The 12,686-nt window shown below is 43.0% G+C and overlaps 1 protein-coding gene across 1 annotated transcript in view; it reads left to right on the top strand.

The window, feature by feature from the left end:
- Positions 1 to 12,686, top strand: part of LRRC7 (leucine rich repeat containing 7) — a gene marked incomplete at its 3' end in the record, with an annotated part of 58,335 nt that overhangs the window by 8,444 nt on the left and 37,205 nt on the right. The window contains 2 exon segments of the mRNA XM_082287315.1: positions 1 to 45; positions 11,654 to 11,717. The exon segment at positions 1 to 45 is cut by the window's left edge and continues 12 nt beyond it. Of these exon segments, the coding sequence (XP_082143441.1) occupies positions 1 to 45; positions 11,654 to 11,717 (109 nt within the window).

Here is a 12,686-nt window from a genome sequence, read left to right as displayed (position 1 = left end):
GCGAATTTTGGAGTTAAGAGAAAACCACTTGAAAACTCTACCAAAGTAAGTGATGGGATATTTATATTTAATCACCTGGAATTTCCAAAAGTGCCAAACATTTGGATTGGTAGCAATGCAGTGGCGATGTTTCTGCGATGAGTTGGTTTTTTGCATTTATTAAAGAAATTCTACTGAAGGTTTTTAGCTAAAAAAAACCCCAATTTATGATTCCATGATATAATGGAAGATGGACAGTGGTTGACCAGCTGAGTGTAACTCAAGAGCCAAAATTTGGCATTTTAAGATAAATATCTGATATTTTAAGATAAATAAACAAAATTGGGAAGCACCAGGTGAGCTAACCCTGGTCAGTGAGGACGCGACAGCATTTTCCTCACCCAGGAATCATCTGAAGTGTTGAAAACATCCTCAGGAAAATGTTCTCCCCTCATGGTCTGTCCAGAATTCAATGGTTTGGCTTTACTGTGTCAGCAGGATATTGAGGAAATGTCCATTTTGGAGGATTTCTTGGTGCTTTTACCAAAAAAAAGGAAGTTTTTATGAATTGTTGCCGTAATTTGAGCAACATTTAAAGGGTGTTTTGAAAAGGAAATGCTCAATAAATGAACAATAAACTTCTCCCCATCCCATGCCCGCTGTAGGAGCTGCACTGGAAAACAGGGAATATGCTGTGCTGTCCAGACCAGAACTATGGAACTGTTGTCTGGAGCAGGGATCAGCCTGAAATGGAGAAGTATCCCTGGATTTGGGGTTTTAGGAAGGAGGGTTGTGTGTCCCCATGGTGAGACTCCCAGTGGTGGCACTCAACTGGGTTTATCAAATGCTGCCAACACTGATTTTTCACATTATTCAGCTCATTTTCAAAGGAATTTCTCAACACCTCCTGCCCAGGAGTCACATTTTGCTGCTTCCCATGGAATTTTATCCACAGCACTGCTCTGGTTTAGAGGAAAGCTGGTTTTTGGGGTTAAACACAATATGATTTATGTGGGCTGAAAACACTTTTCTGTAGGAATTTTCCAGTTTTCCTGTTCTGAGTTACTTTTATCCTATGAAAACCAAACAAATAAACAACTTTAATCAGTTTTTATCTCCATTTAAATCTGGGATCTGTCCAGGACAGGGGACTGGCAGCCTTTGAGGTGTTGATTTGTGTGCCTGTGGTACCTGGGCTGCTCCTAAAGCTCAGCTTAACAGGAGGGAATTGCCTCATCCTTGGATGCAGAAGGAGCTGGTTGGAATAACTGGATGGGATTTGTTTGGATTGAGGGATTGCAACTCCCCAGCAGCACAATTTTGGTCAAATGGGATGGTTTTGTATTTCCTAACTCTAATCCCACTAAAGATAAGGCTGATTCCTGACTCCAGAGGGAGCAAGGCTGGGACTGTGCGGCACTGGTGCTAACAAAGGAGTGTTTGGGGAGTTTTCTCTGGGATAAGAAGTGTTTAATCAGGGGATTTTGGTCCAGTTTAGGGGGTTGGATGGAAGATTCCAGTTAAACGGGGTTCAGTAGCACCCAGTTTGTGGAGTGGGACTTTTCCTGTGATTCCAAGGATGTTCCTTGGGAAGGCTCCCAGGGAAAGAAAGGCCTGGCTGTGGCAGCTTTGCTGGAACCACCGAGGTGGAGTGGAAGGAAAAGGTTTTGCTCGTGCAAATTCCACCCTCAAAAGTGCTGGGGAAAGGCCAGGGCACAACCTTGGCATCAACTGGGGGGGGGAAAAATGGGAATGTGGGGCTTTTCTGGGATTCTTTTTTTCTCTGTGGGCAAAAGGGCTCTCAGGACAGTGTCAGAGAGAGGATGGAAGTGTTGAGGATTTTCCTCCCTGTGGTGGGGGATTTCACCTCTGATCCCAAAGGCTGGAATGGGGCTGGAAAAGCAGGACTGGGAGTGGGAACAGGGCGGTGGTGGAGGTGCAGGAAGGTGGCAGAGGACACAGGAACCCCTGAAATTCCAGGCTGCTTTATTCACCCAACCAGGAGGAGAAGGGAAATGGAGAGAAAACCCCCACCAGAACCGTCTGCACTGGGGAGAACAAACGCGGGATTGTAAAATCCAGGAATGTTCCACGAATACACGATTGTAAAATCCAGGAATGTTACAGGAATAGACATCATCCATTCTGGCTAGAGCACGGAAAATCAGGATATATGGCACAATGCACCGGGGAAATGAGTGGTGCAGATCCTCGAGTTTGTATTTAAAGGCTTCCTTCCTTGTGCTGAAATTTATTAACTTTATCATGAATAAAATAGCCTCAATATCCTGGCGCTTTGTCCAGAGGTTCTAATGCAGGACACGAAGAGAAGGGCAAGAAAATAATATTAATATTGCAATTGCAATTGCAATTTTAATATTGCAATTTGAATTTAAATAGGTGTGAAACAGTCTGGAAGAACATTTTAAGTCCCTTCTGCTCAGGGTTATTTAAGTTAAGTGGGGCTTAAGTGGAAAAACATTTACCAAAAACCAGATTTTTTTTTTTTCATGTCTTTCATGCTCTAGAAAAGATGGATTTTGGAATATTTAGAAAATATTCTAAAAATTTTCTAAAATATTTAGAAAAAAAATAATATTTTAAGGAAAAATCCAGCATCTGGGCATCAGCAGGAATGGAATGTGCTTTGTGTTAGGCAGAGCTCTAAATCTGCTCTATTTCCTGCTAAATCCAGGTTGTTGGAAGATGTATCCATAGGAACTGGATGCAAAATGGTCTAAAATTACTGCAGAAATAGCAATTTAAGGCAATTCTGACTGTGGGTGATGAAAACATGGCAGGATATTCCCATTTTCCCCACAGAAAAGTTTTTAACCTGCTGAAAATATCTTCATGTTTGGCCCAAAGATCTTCCATGAAATCAAGGATTTATTTTCCCTCTGTGTGGTTGATCAGAGATTATCACTGATCATTTTCCAGGACCTTCTGAGCAGCTGGAAATATTTGGAAATCTCTGCTGGATGTTGCAGATAATTTCTGATATTTTATTAAGGCTCTAATTTGTCCAACAAAAAATAGAAAAATCTGGATTTTTTTTTTTCTGGAATTTCTCTAAAATTTCAGAGCATTTGGGAGATTCTGACCGAGTTTTAATTTGGGAACTTTTACCCTGCTGATGGCCTGTGCTGGGAAAAGTGCAGTGGGATTTCCTCCTCCTAAAAACCTCTTTAGCCCACCAATTTTCCTGATTTTTCAGCCCAAACATTCCTGAATCACAGCACATTCCCTCACTAAGGGGAATTTTATATTTTCTGGGAATAGGCTCTGTCCTAAGTATTCATTTCTCTTCATGGTCAGCAGACCTGCTGCTCCTAAACTGATTTTCTGGGGATTTGAACACCCTGTTGGACTCCTGAGAGTGACCAGGAATATTCAGGAATCTCCCTGCTGGCTTTTTTTTTTTTTTTTTTTACCTCAGGAAAAATCTGGAATCTCCCCTGTGCTGCTGGTTGTTCCAAGCAGCCTGGAATTTTCAAAGACCTTGGAGTAAAGTCCAAGCCCTGAGCTGATCTCTGGGCAGGGGAAAACACCTTCCCGGGGTTCTGTGGGGTTTCTTCCCAAAGTCATCCATAAAACTGAGGGGTTGTGGGGATCTCCTTTGGACCTGGAGGGGCTGGCAGGGATGAGAAAATCCCTGGATTTGCTGATCTCATCCTCTGACTCACTGGCTCCCAATAAAGTCGTGGCTCCTCAGCAGATCTTTGGGATTTTTGGCAGCCCCCCCTTGTTTTCCTGCTGGGAAAAGTGATGTCTGATAGATCATTTCCAGAGGAGTGAGCCCTGGTGTAGGAAAAAACCCAGGAATCCTCCTGGACTTCAGGATTAATTGGCTTTGTGAGGAGGAAAAGTTGCAGTCCTCAAAAACGGGAGAGGCTGTGGCATTCCAAGGGCACCAGCAATTAAAACTTGGGATTTCATGTGCAAAGTCCCATCCCGAGGGACCAGCAGGGCTGTGGGGATAAATCAGGAGCTCTCCAGTTGGGAATGAGGCTGGGAATGAAGGATGGGAGTGCTTTAGAGGGGTGTAAAATGGACCCAAATGGATCTGTCAGGGAGTGCTCAGCGGAGCCAAGGGAGCGTTCGTGGCACGGGGTGAGGGAAGAGGGAGAGCTCCTTTGGGAGAGCTCCTTTGGGAAAGCTCCTTTGGGAGAGCTCCTTTGGGAGAGCTCCTTTGGGAAAGCTCCCAGGGAAAGCTCCTTTGGGAAAGCTCCCAGGGAAAGCTCCCAGGGAAAGCTCCTTTGGGAAATGGGAAAGGCCGGAGCAGGTCCTGGCAGGAAAAACAGCGACTGCACAGCGACGGTGTGGGAGGGCCTGGAAGTAATGGTATTTCTGTGACAAAAGGAGAAGCGAGGGGAGACACTCCAGTGTTCGTGTGTGCACTGGGGAAACTGGGAACTGGGGAAACTGGGGACTGGGGAAACTGGGGACTAGGGAAACTGGGGCCTGGGGAAATGGGCTGAGATCAGCCAGAAATGGCACATTCTGCCACAGATCACCTAAAGGCCTGTGAGTGAGTCCTGGCGTGGCTCAGCGCTCCCATCTCCTCTTTGTTTGGCTTGCTCTCTCCTTTGGAGGTTCCAAGCTGAAATTCCTGAAATAATCGGATTTTCCAGCCCTCTCTTCGCAGTTGGTTTGGTGCAACCTTCCACAATACTTCATCCCTGTCCTTTTGCTCCTGGCTGGAGTCAGGAATGAAAGGACTTCACGGGCGAGATGATGAGAATTGATGGTGGTGGGGGGGATGGGGTTTTATTTTCCTTTTGTTAGAATCACCCATTTTATCTTGATCGCTTTTCAGCCTTCGAATCGAAGCCAGTGTTCTGAATTCCTGATTGCACATTTTAGGCTCCGACTGTACCAAAGCATAACCACTGAAAATAGAGGGTTGATTTTATCCCTGGAAATTTCTGCTCGTTCTGTTTGCTGTCAAAATTCAGATTTTCCTTGGAAAATCATTGTTTGGCTTTACCTCTTGTGGGCAATCGAATTTAGGAATTTTCTGCTTTGGCTTTTTCTCCAAAACCCTCAAGCTGGGCTGAATTTCTGGGGTTTAATTGCCACAATTTAAGGTACAAAAGGATTTCTGTGCACTCAAGCCCATAAAAAATAAATTTTCCTATTTTGGAGAATATTTTCCTATCGATGCTCCAATATTTTCCTCGATGAAGGGAAAATTGGATAAGTTTTCTTCTCATAATTGAAAAGCACACAAGGTCAGCCCAGTTAAAATTTTCCATTAAAAATATTGGAAGGAGAAATGGCCACAAGAAGGATCTTCCTCAATTAAGCTTCTCCTTCTGGGTAATGAATGAAGGGATGAAAATCAGATTTTGGTGCAGATGTCATTGAAAATATCTGGTTTGGCTTCCCAATTATCTATTGGGAAAAAAGCTTGGGGGGAAAAATCCACATTTTTCACCCACAAGAATTTCCTCTTAGGAATTTTGATAAAATGGAACTTTCTCTGTCCTTTGAATTCCAAGTGTGCTTTGATTTTTTTCTATACAGACCATGTGAAAAAATTATGTTTTTCTCTGACATTCATTCCATTTTTTTTTCCCCCCAGGCCTTCCCACTTCTTTCCATTTCTCTCTCTCCCCCAAATTTAGAGGTAGACCCAAAGCTTTAATTTGAATTAACCCCATTGTGGATCTGCAGCAGTGAATGTGCCAGGTATCCATAACTACCCAAAATCGAGGGAAAAACCATTTGGGAACAAGGCAGAGTGGGGAAGTTTTCCTGTTCTTGCTAAAATTCAGATTTCTTGGGATGATTTGCAGCTCTTATTTATGCTGGGGTTTTTAAAGGGCTGGGGCTGTGTATAAGGAGATTAAACACATTAAGGTTTTTAAGCAGCATCATAAAAACTGTGTGAAAATCAGATTTTTGTTTTGTTTTGTTTTTGTTTTTAAAACAAAATCAAGTGAATTAGCCCAGATTCTTCCTATTATCAATAGCAGTGGCTGCTTTACAGAGGTCAGATTTGCAAATTTGCAGTTTCTAACCCTGTGGAATCACAATTTTTGTGCCCTTCTGTAGCCAAGATTTTGCTCCAAAGGGAGAAATGAAGCGAATAATCCAGAAATTCCAGGAAGACATTCCGAGATTACAAATGTCCCAATCCTTTACCTCCCTTCTGATGGGAATTTGCTGGATAAAAGTGGTTTTTACTTCCAGGAACCTGATCATTGAGTGGTCCCAAGCTTCCCTGAGCCTTACAAACATCGGTGCCGTGAAATGCACATTCCTCACATCCTCAGCGCTTCCCAAGTCCCACTTTAGGAAGTTGCCTGGCAAAAATCACAGGGTTTTTTTTTTTTTGAAGTGTGTTGAAGTCAGTGGAAGAGACAATTTAAATCAGCTGAGAATCTGTCCGGGGGGCGGCTGAATTTAGGGAGAAGCTTCACTTTCTCCTGCTATTTTTTGAGATGCTGCTCCACTTTCTCCCAAGTTTCTGATAAAGACGGGAAGTGTTTGCCACACTTTGGGTTTATAAACATTTCCAGGGTTCCTGGTGACCTGTTTTCCTCAAATAGCAGCTCTGGCTGACTTTGGGAACTCGCACTCCCCCCCAGCTTTACTACTCTGGCAGCACGTTATTAAAATATTGGCAATATTTGAATCAGCAACTGCTACTATGAGGTTTCCCTTCAGGGTTTTTTAAGCTGAATCCATTTGCTGCTCAGGGAAGAGGCTGGAAAATGTATTCCATTGTTTTGCTTTAGGAAAAAAGGCTTTTCCTATTTTTAAAGGGTGGAAAGCTGTCTGGAAAATTGCCTTTATTGTTCTTCATAGAATCCCAGAATTCCAGACTGGCTTGGGTTGGGAGGGACCTTAAATCCCATCCAGTTCCACAGGCAGGGCCACCTTCCATAGACCAGATGAGCTTCAAGGTCTTTTCCACGGAATTCTGGGATCCTATGGTCTCCTTAGGAACGCTGAATTGCAGAGGAAAGCTTGCTGGCCCCAAGTGCTGGGAGGGGAGAACGTTTACAGCCGTGGAGAATCACCCAACCTCACACTCCTTTTGTTCCTCATTATCCCAAAATCCTGGGCTCCTCCCAGAACCCGGAGCTGAACACGCTGGAATTCCCTCTGCTAATGGGATTGGATTTGATCACGCTCCACCCCTGCTCTGCTGTCCCAGTTCATGGCACAAGGAAGTGGCTCCCAGGGCCCTTCCCGTTATCCTGGGTTAATCCCAGCCCTGCAGAATCCAAGCACCCTCCCGCAATTCCAGCAGGGAGCAGCTGGAGGTGCTGTGGGCAGCGGGATGGGGTTTCACCCATGGGGTCACTTCTGGTTTTCACAGCTTGGAGGGAACTCCCAGCTCCTCCTGTACCCGGGTGCTTCGTGTCCCTGCCCCGTGGGAGAGTGGGATTGGCTCGGCCTGGCGCCCTGGGATGGGGTCTCTGGAATCCTGCACGTTCTCACGGAGTAGGTTCTCATTTCGGTTTTTTTTTTTTCTCATTTAGGGATTTTTTTCTCTCATTTAGTAGGTTCTCAGTCGGTTCTCACTTAGGAGGTCCTCACTGCGTAGGTTCTCATTTAATAGGTTCTTTATCTCATTCAGTGGGTTCTCACTTGGAGGGTTTTTTCTCTCATTTGATAATAGGATTTCCCTCTCATTTAGGAGTTTTCTTCTCTCATTTAGTAGGTTCTATCCCTCACTTAGTAGGTTCTCACTTAAGAGGTTTTTTCCCTTATTTATTAGGTTGTTTCTCTAATTTTGTAGGGTCTCAGTAGGTTCTTTCGCTCGGTGGGTTCTCATTTAGTAGGTTCTTATTTAGTAGGTTTTCTCTCATTTACTAGGTTCTCAGTAGGTCATTTCTCTCATTTACTAGGTTTTTTTCTCATTTAGTAAGTTCTCACTTCGTAGGTTTCTCTCAGTAGGTTCACATGTAGTAGTTCTCAATCATTTTCTTTCTCTTCCTTCCCATTTAGTAGGATTTTTCTCATTTAGTAGGTTTTTCTTCTCCTTTAGTAGGGTTTTCTCTCAACAGGATTTTTCTCTCGTTTAGTAGGTTTTTCCTCTTAATAGGATTTTTCTTTCATTTGCCTCTCATCTAGTGGGTTTTTTCTCTCATTTAGTAGGTTTTTCCTCTCCCTGAGTAAGGTGCTGGATTGTGGATGGTTTCCAGCCAAACCCTTGGAATGACATTTTGCCCTGTCACCATCTTAAGCCACACCAAAGAGTTCCTGCAGCTGCTCTGGGCTGGGAATTCCAGCTCATCCCTCCCAGGGCCATCCTGGGAGCTGTGTTCCTGCAGTGCATCCACCAGAATTCCCTAAAGTCGGGAAGCAGAGAGCCCCAAACCACTGCGGGACCTCGTGCTGCCTTTTCCATGAGCCTGGAAAAATTCCCTGCCCTCTGGAACTTTGTGTCAGCAGGAAAATAAAGATAATTCTGCAAAATTTTATGGCCCTCAACTGCTTTTACTCCTGCACATGGAAAACCCGATTGGTGATTGCTCCTGGATCCTCCTGGATCCTCCTGCCCGTAATTCCAGAGGGATGTTTCAGCAGTGACCCGAAATTTTCCAGGTGTTCCTGCCCATTCCCAACCACTTCTCAAGGAAAATGCAGGTTGCTATTGAGCCCTGGCACTTTTGGTCTCAGATCCATCCCGGCCCAAATTTATTTCTCTGGTTTTCCTTTGGAAGTGATGCTGGGTTTGATCCCTGCTGCCCCCAGACCACGCTGCAGCAGGGGGAGGAATCAAAAGGACTCTGAAATGAGGAATTAAAATTCCTTTTCTCCTGTTTTGGGGTTCAGCTGACGGAGTCAACTTTGGGTTGTCAGATATTCCTTAATTCCCATCGAACCTGGTTCATCCCTGGGAATTATTCAGCACCTTAAATTAGATCTTCTCCTGTTCTCTGGCAAAATAAATGGGAAAGCAGGGCTAAAAGTGCATTTTCAGTCTCTCTTTACTCTCTGTTTATTCGTTCCATGCAGAATTAGTACAGAAGAGCAGAAAGTGTGAGGAATTCTTTGGGGGTTTGAATAATATATAAACATAAAGGTTTATAAGAATAATGTCTTGCATATCCTGATGAAACTTTGGTTATTTTTAGTCAGTTTTTATTATGGGAAACTTGGGCTGCTTCTCCTCGAGGCGGTGGAGACAGAGATCCCAAGTACTGTTAAATAACCCAATTCATTTGATATTATAATTTGATATTAATTTAATGACTTGGTGGAGTCTCCATCCCTGGAAGTGATCAAAAAACCTTTGGATGTGGCATTTGGGGACATGGGTCAGTGGTGACCATGGTTAGACTTGATGATCTCAGAGGGTTTTTCCAACCTTAACAATTCCATGATTTTATTATTGGAGGTATTTTCTCTGTGGCCTAAAGCAGAGGATTTTCCTGGTTATTTGAATTATTTACAATTTTTAGATAAATGGCTTCTAAATAAGGCAGCAAAGTCAAACCTACAAGACCATGAGAAGTTAAATTAAGCCATTAATGTGATTAGCAGGAATTGTAATTAATACCCCTGGATTGTATCATGTGAGTTGTAATTTATGGAGCGGGGATGGCTTAAAATGTTCATTTTTCACCAAGGATTCCATAGTTTCTCTGCTGGTTCCCATGCCTTTGTAGTCTTTTAAAAATCACATTCCCGTGTTTAAAAATCATTAAAAAATAAAGTCACCTGATTCTGAACCTCATGGGAATTCCACCCTCACAGCCCAAAATCCCCTGAATGGAGGCACTCATGAACGGAAGGACAGCTCCAAATGGGATCCCAATAAAGATTTGGGGGGAATCTTCATTTGCCACTTCCGTGAGCACATTAATTCTCTGCCGTTACATCATTTATGCAATGAATATTTAACTGAGCATTACTCATAATTGCTCCTTTCCTGATCCACCTCTATACAATGACCCCACATAAAAACCAGAATGAAGCTTTCCATAAGAGAAATATAAGTCATTACACGAAAGAGATAAAAATATCAGCAGCTAATGGAAAAATCTCATTTTCCACTGGAACGTTGGCAGAGCTTCTTTTGATGGAAGCCCCAACTCCCTGAAACTAATCTGCCCCCACATCAATTTTAGTTTCTGGAACTGTTTATTTGACTGTAGAAATGGCACAAATAATGGTCAAAAGTTGCATTTTAAGCTGAATTTACAGTAGAACAACAAAAGCTGTTAAAGTTGTGTTCAAAAGAATTTGGGATGAAAGACAAAGGTTTTACCAATTTGAGTGTATTTTATCTCTGAAGAGTTTCAGGATTCAATCATTGAAAGTCTATAATAGAAATACCTAAAATAGAAAAAAATAGATAATATATAATGTGTATAATAATTAAAATATTAGCTATAATGGTATGTTGTGATCTATGTCAGTGGGGTTTATTTCCCTGGTTTTGTGGGGTTTACTTCCCTGTTCCTGTGGGATTTATTTCCCTCTTTCCATGGTGTTTATTTTCCCATTTCAGTGAAGTTTGCTTCCTAATTCTGTGGGGTTTCTTTCCCTGTTTTTGTGGGGGTTGTTTCCATATTTTTGTGGGGGGTTTTTTCCTGTTTTTGTGGGGGTTATTTCCATATTTCTGTGGGTTTTCTTTCCCTGTTTTTGTGGGGGTTGTTTCCATATTTTTGTGGGTTTTTTTCCCCTGTTTTTGTGGGGGTTGTTTCCATATTTTTGTGGGGTTTTTTCCCCTGTTTTTGTGGGGGTTGTTTTCATATTTTTGTGGGGGTTATTTCCATATTTCTGTGGGGTTTCTTTCCCTGTTCCTCCGGAGTTTATTTCCTGGTTCTGTGGGGTTTACTTCCCCATTTTAACGAAGGAAAAGTGGAATTTGCTGGCAGTAAAAACGCAGCAGTGCTCTGAGCACAGCCTGCTTGGGCCGTGACTGAAATGCTGAACCAGGGCTCTGGTTTTCAGCCACAGCATTTCAATAATAATCAGTTTTACCTCTGGTACAAATTGCAGAGATAAAATGGTTGATATTTCAGATCACAGCAATTAAGGCTGTGCTAATTTTTTGATTAGGATCTGATTACCTCAGGAGGCCTCTGAACTGCCTGTTGCCGTTCATGTTAAATGACTTAATTATTTTTATCCTCTCTTTTTCACTGCACCCCCCAAACCCAGTGTGGTGTTGGGAGCACTTTGGTCTGTCAGGGCTTAAGGAGAAATTCTGCACTTGGGATAAAACCCTGCTCTGGTTTTGCTCATGGAAACAAAGGCAAAAATTGATTTATTAACTTTGAACTTGATTAAAGCTGAACCTCAGGGCAGGGGCAGCCACGCTGGGGGCCTGGCCCAAGAGTCCAAACGCTTTCTAGTGGTTTCTAAAAAACCACAACAAATGCATAAATCTCTATCAAAAAGCCACTGTTTCTGTTGTATTTCATTTCAATCACTTATCAATATAACATGGGGCATTTTCCCTGAGGTAATATGCAAAACTCTACCAAGATTTGTTTGTTTCTGTATAAAAATAACTGTTGCTGGCTTTTGAGTTCAAGAACCTCAGTTAATGTCTCAAGGATTGTTTGAATTTGCATCAGCATCAAAATGGTGCAATTCTTTTTTCCCATAACAATAGCAATGCAGCTTTATTTTTATCCCAGCAAAATCTGACATTTTGCAAGTTAAAATCTCATTTTAAGTCTTTCCTAATCTGTTCCAGGTCAATGCACAAACTGACTCAGCTGGAGAGGCTCGATCTGGGCAATAATGAGTTCTCTGAGCTGGTAAGAAATGCTCCTGTTTCTAATGGGAATCCTGTGAGGTTTGGATGCTCTGTCCATGGGGCATTAATGCTTTTACTGGAAAGGCTTTGTTGGATCGTGGCCTTGGGCAAGGGACATATTTCCCTGTCCCATGGAAAGTGTTTCGTACTGCTGAGGGGAATGTTGGTGACCAAATGTGCTTCATCCCCATCAGGATTTTCTCCTCAGCTCGAGGTCGCTGAGCATTCCCCCTCTGAGCAGGTTGTTACTCCTGGGACGCTCCCTGGGGGATGGATTGAGGATCTCAGGATGAATTATTGTGTCAGTTAGGGGCTGATTTCTTCATGTCGTTCATTATATCTTGGAAATAATAGAGACTGCTATCACCAATGATTAGAAATTGCTTTTTATTAGCAGCTGTGGCTGCTCCTGGATCCCTGGAAGTGTCCAAGGCCAGGCTGGACGGGGCTTGGAGCAGCCTGGGACAGTGGAAGGGGATGGAATGGGATGGGATTTAATGTCCCTCCCAACCCAAACCAGTCTGGGCTTCTGTGATTCCAGCAGAGGTAACTTTGGGACTCCCAAAGGAGTTTCTGTCCCTAACTCATCCCCAAAATCAGAATTAATTTCCTTGAGATTTAAATCTTCTGGGAATTTTCTCTGTTGTCAGCACAGAAGGTAGAAGATGCTGTTGCTGGGGAGTCCTGGAAGACCAGGATCAGAGATTACAGCCCTACAAGGGAATAGTTCCTGTAGCTTTAGTTAAAACTGAGATAATTCCACTTCAAACAAACCCTGAAATGTCACCTGGTGGTAAAAAGCTGTAGCAAAGTCTTTATGTCTGTTTTATGGAGTAACTCCCACCCTGTTCCAGGCTGCTCGTTTATTCCATGCAGGAGAAAAGAAAGGCTTTAACTCAGATTTTTAATTAAAATCTTCAGCGTGGATAAACAGAACAAAATTTTCAGAAGTGCTGCTTGGAATTTTAAT

The sequence above is a fragment of the Coloeus monedula genome (assembly GCF_965178545.1).
Source record: "Coloeus monedula genome assembly, chromosome: 9".
Classification (NCBI taxonomy): domain Eukaryota; kingdom Metazoa; phylum Chordata; class Aves; order Passeriformes; family Corvidae; genus Coloeus; species Coloeus monedula.
This window is presented reverse-complemented; position numbering and strand designations above follow the sequence as displayed.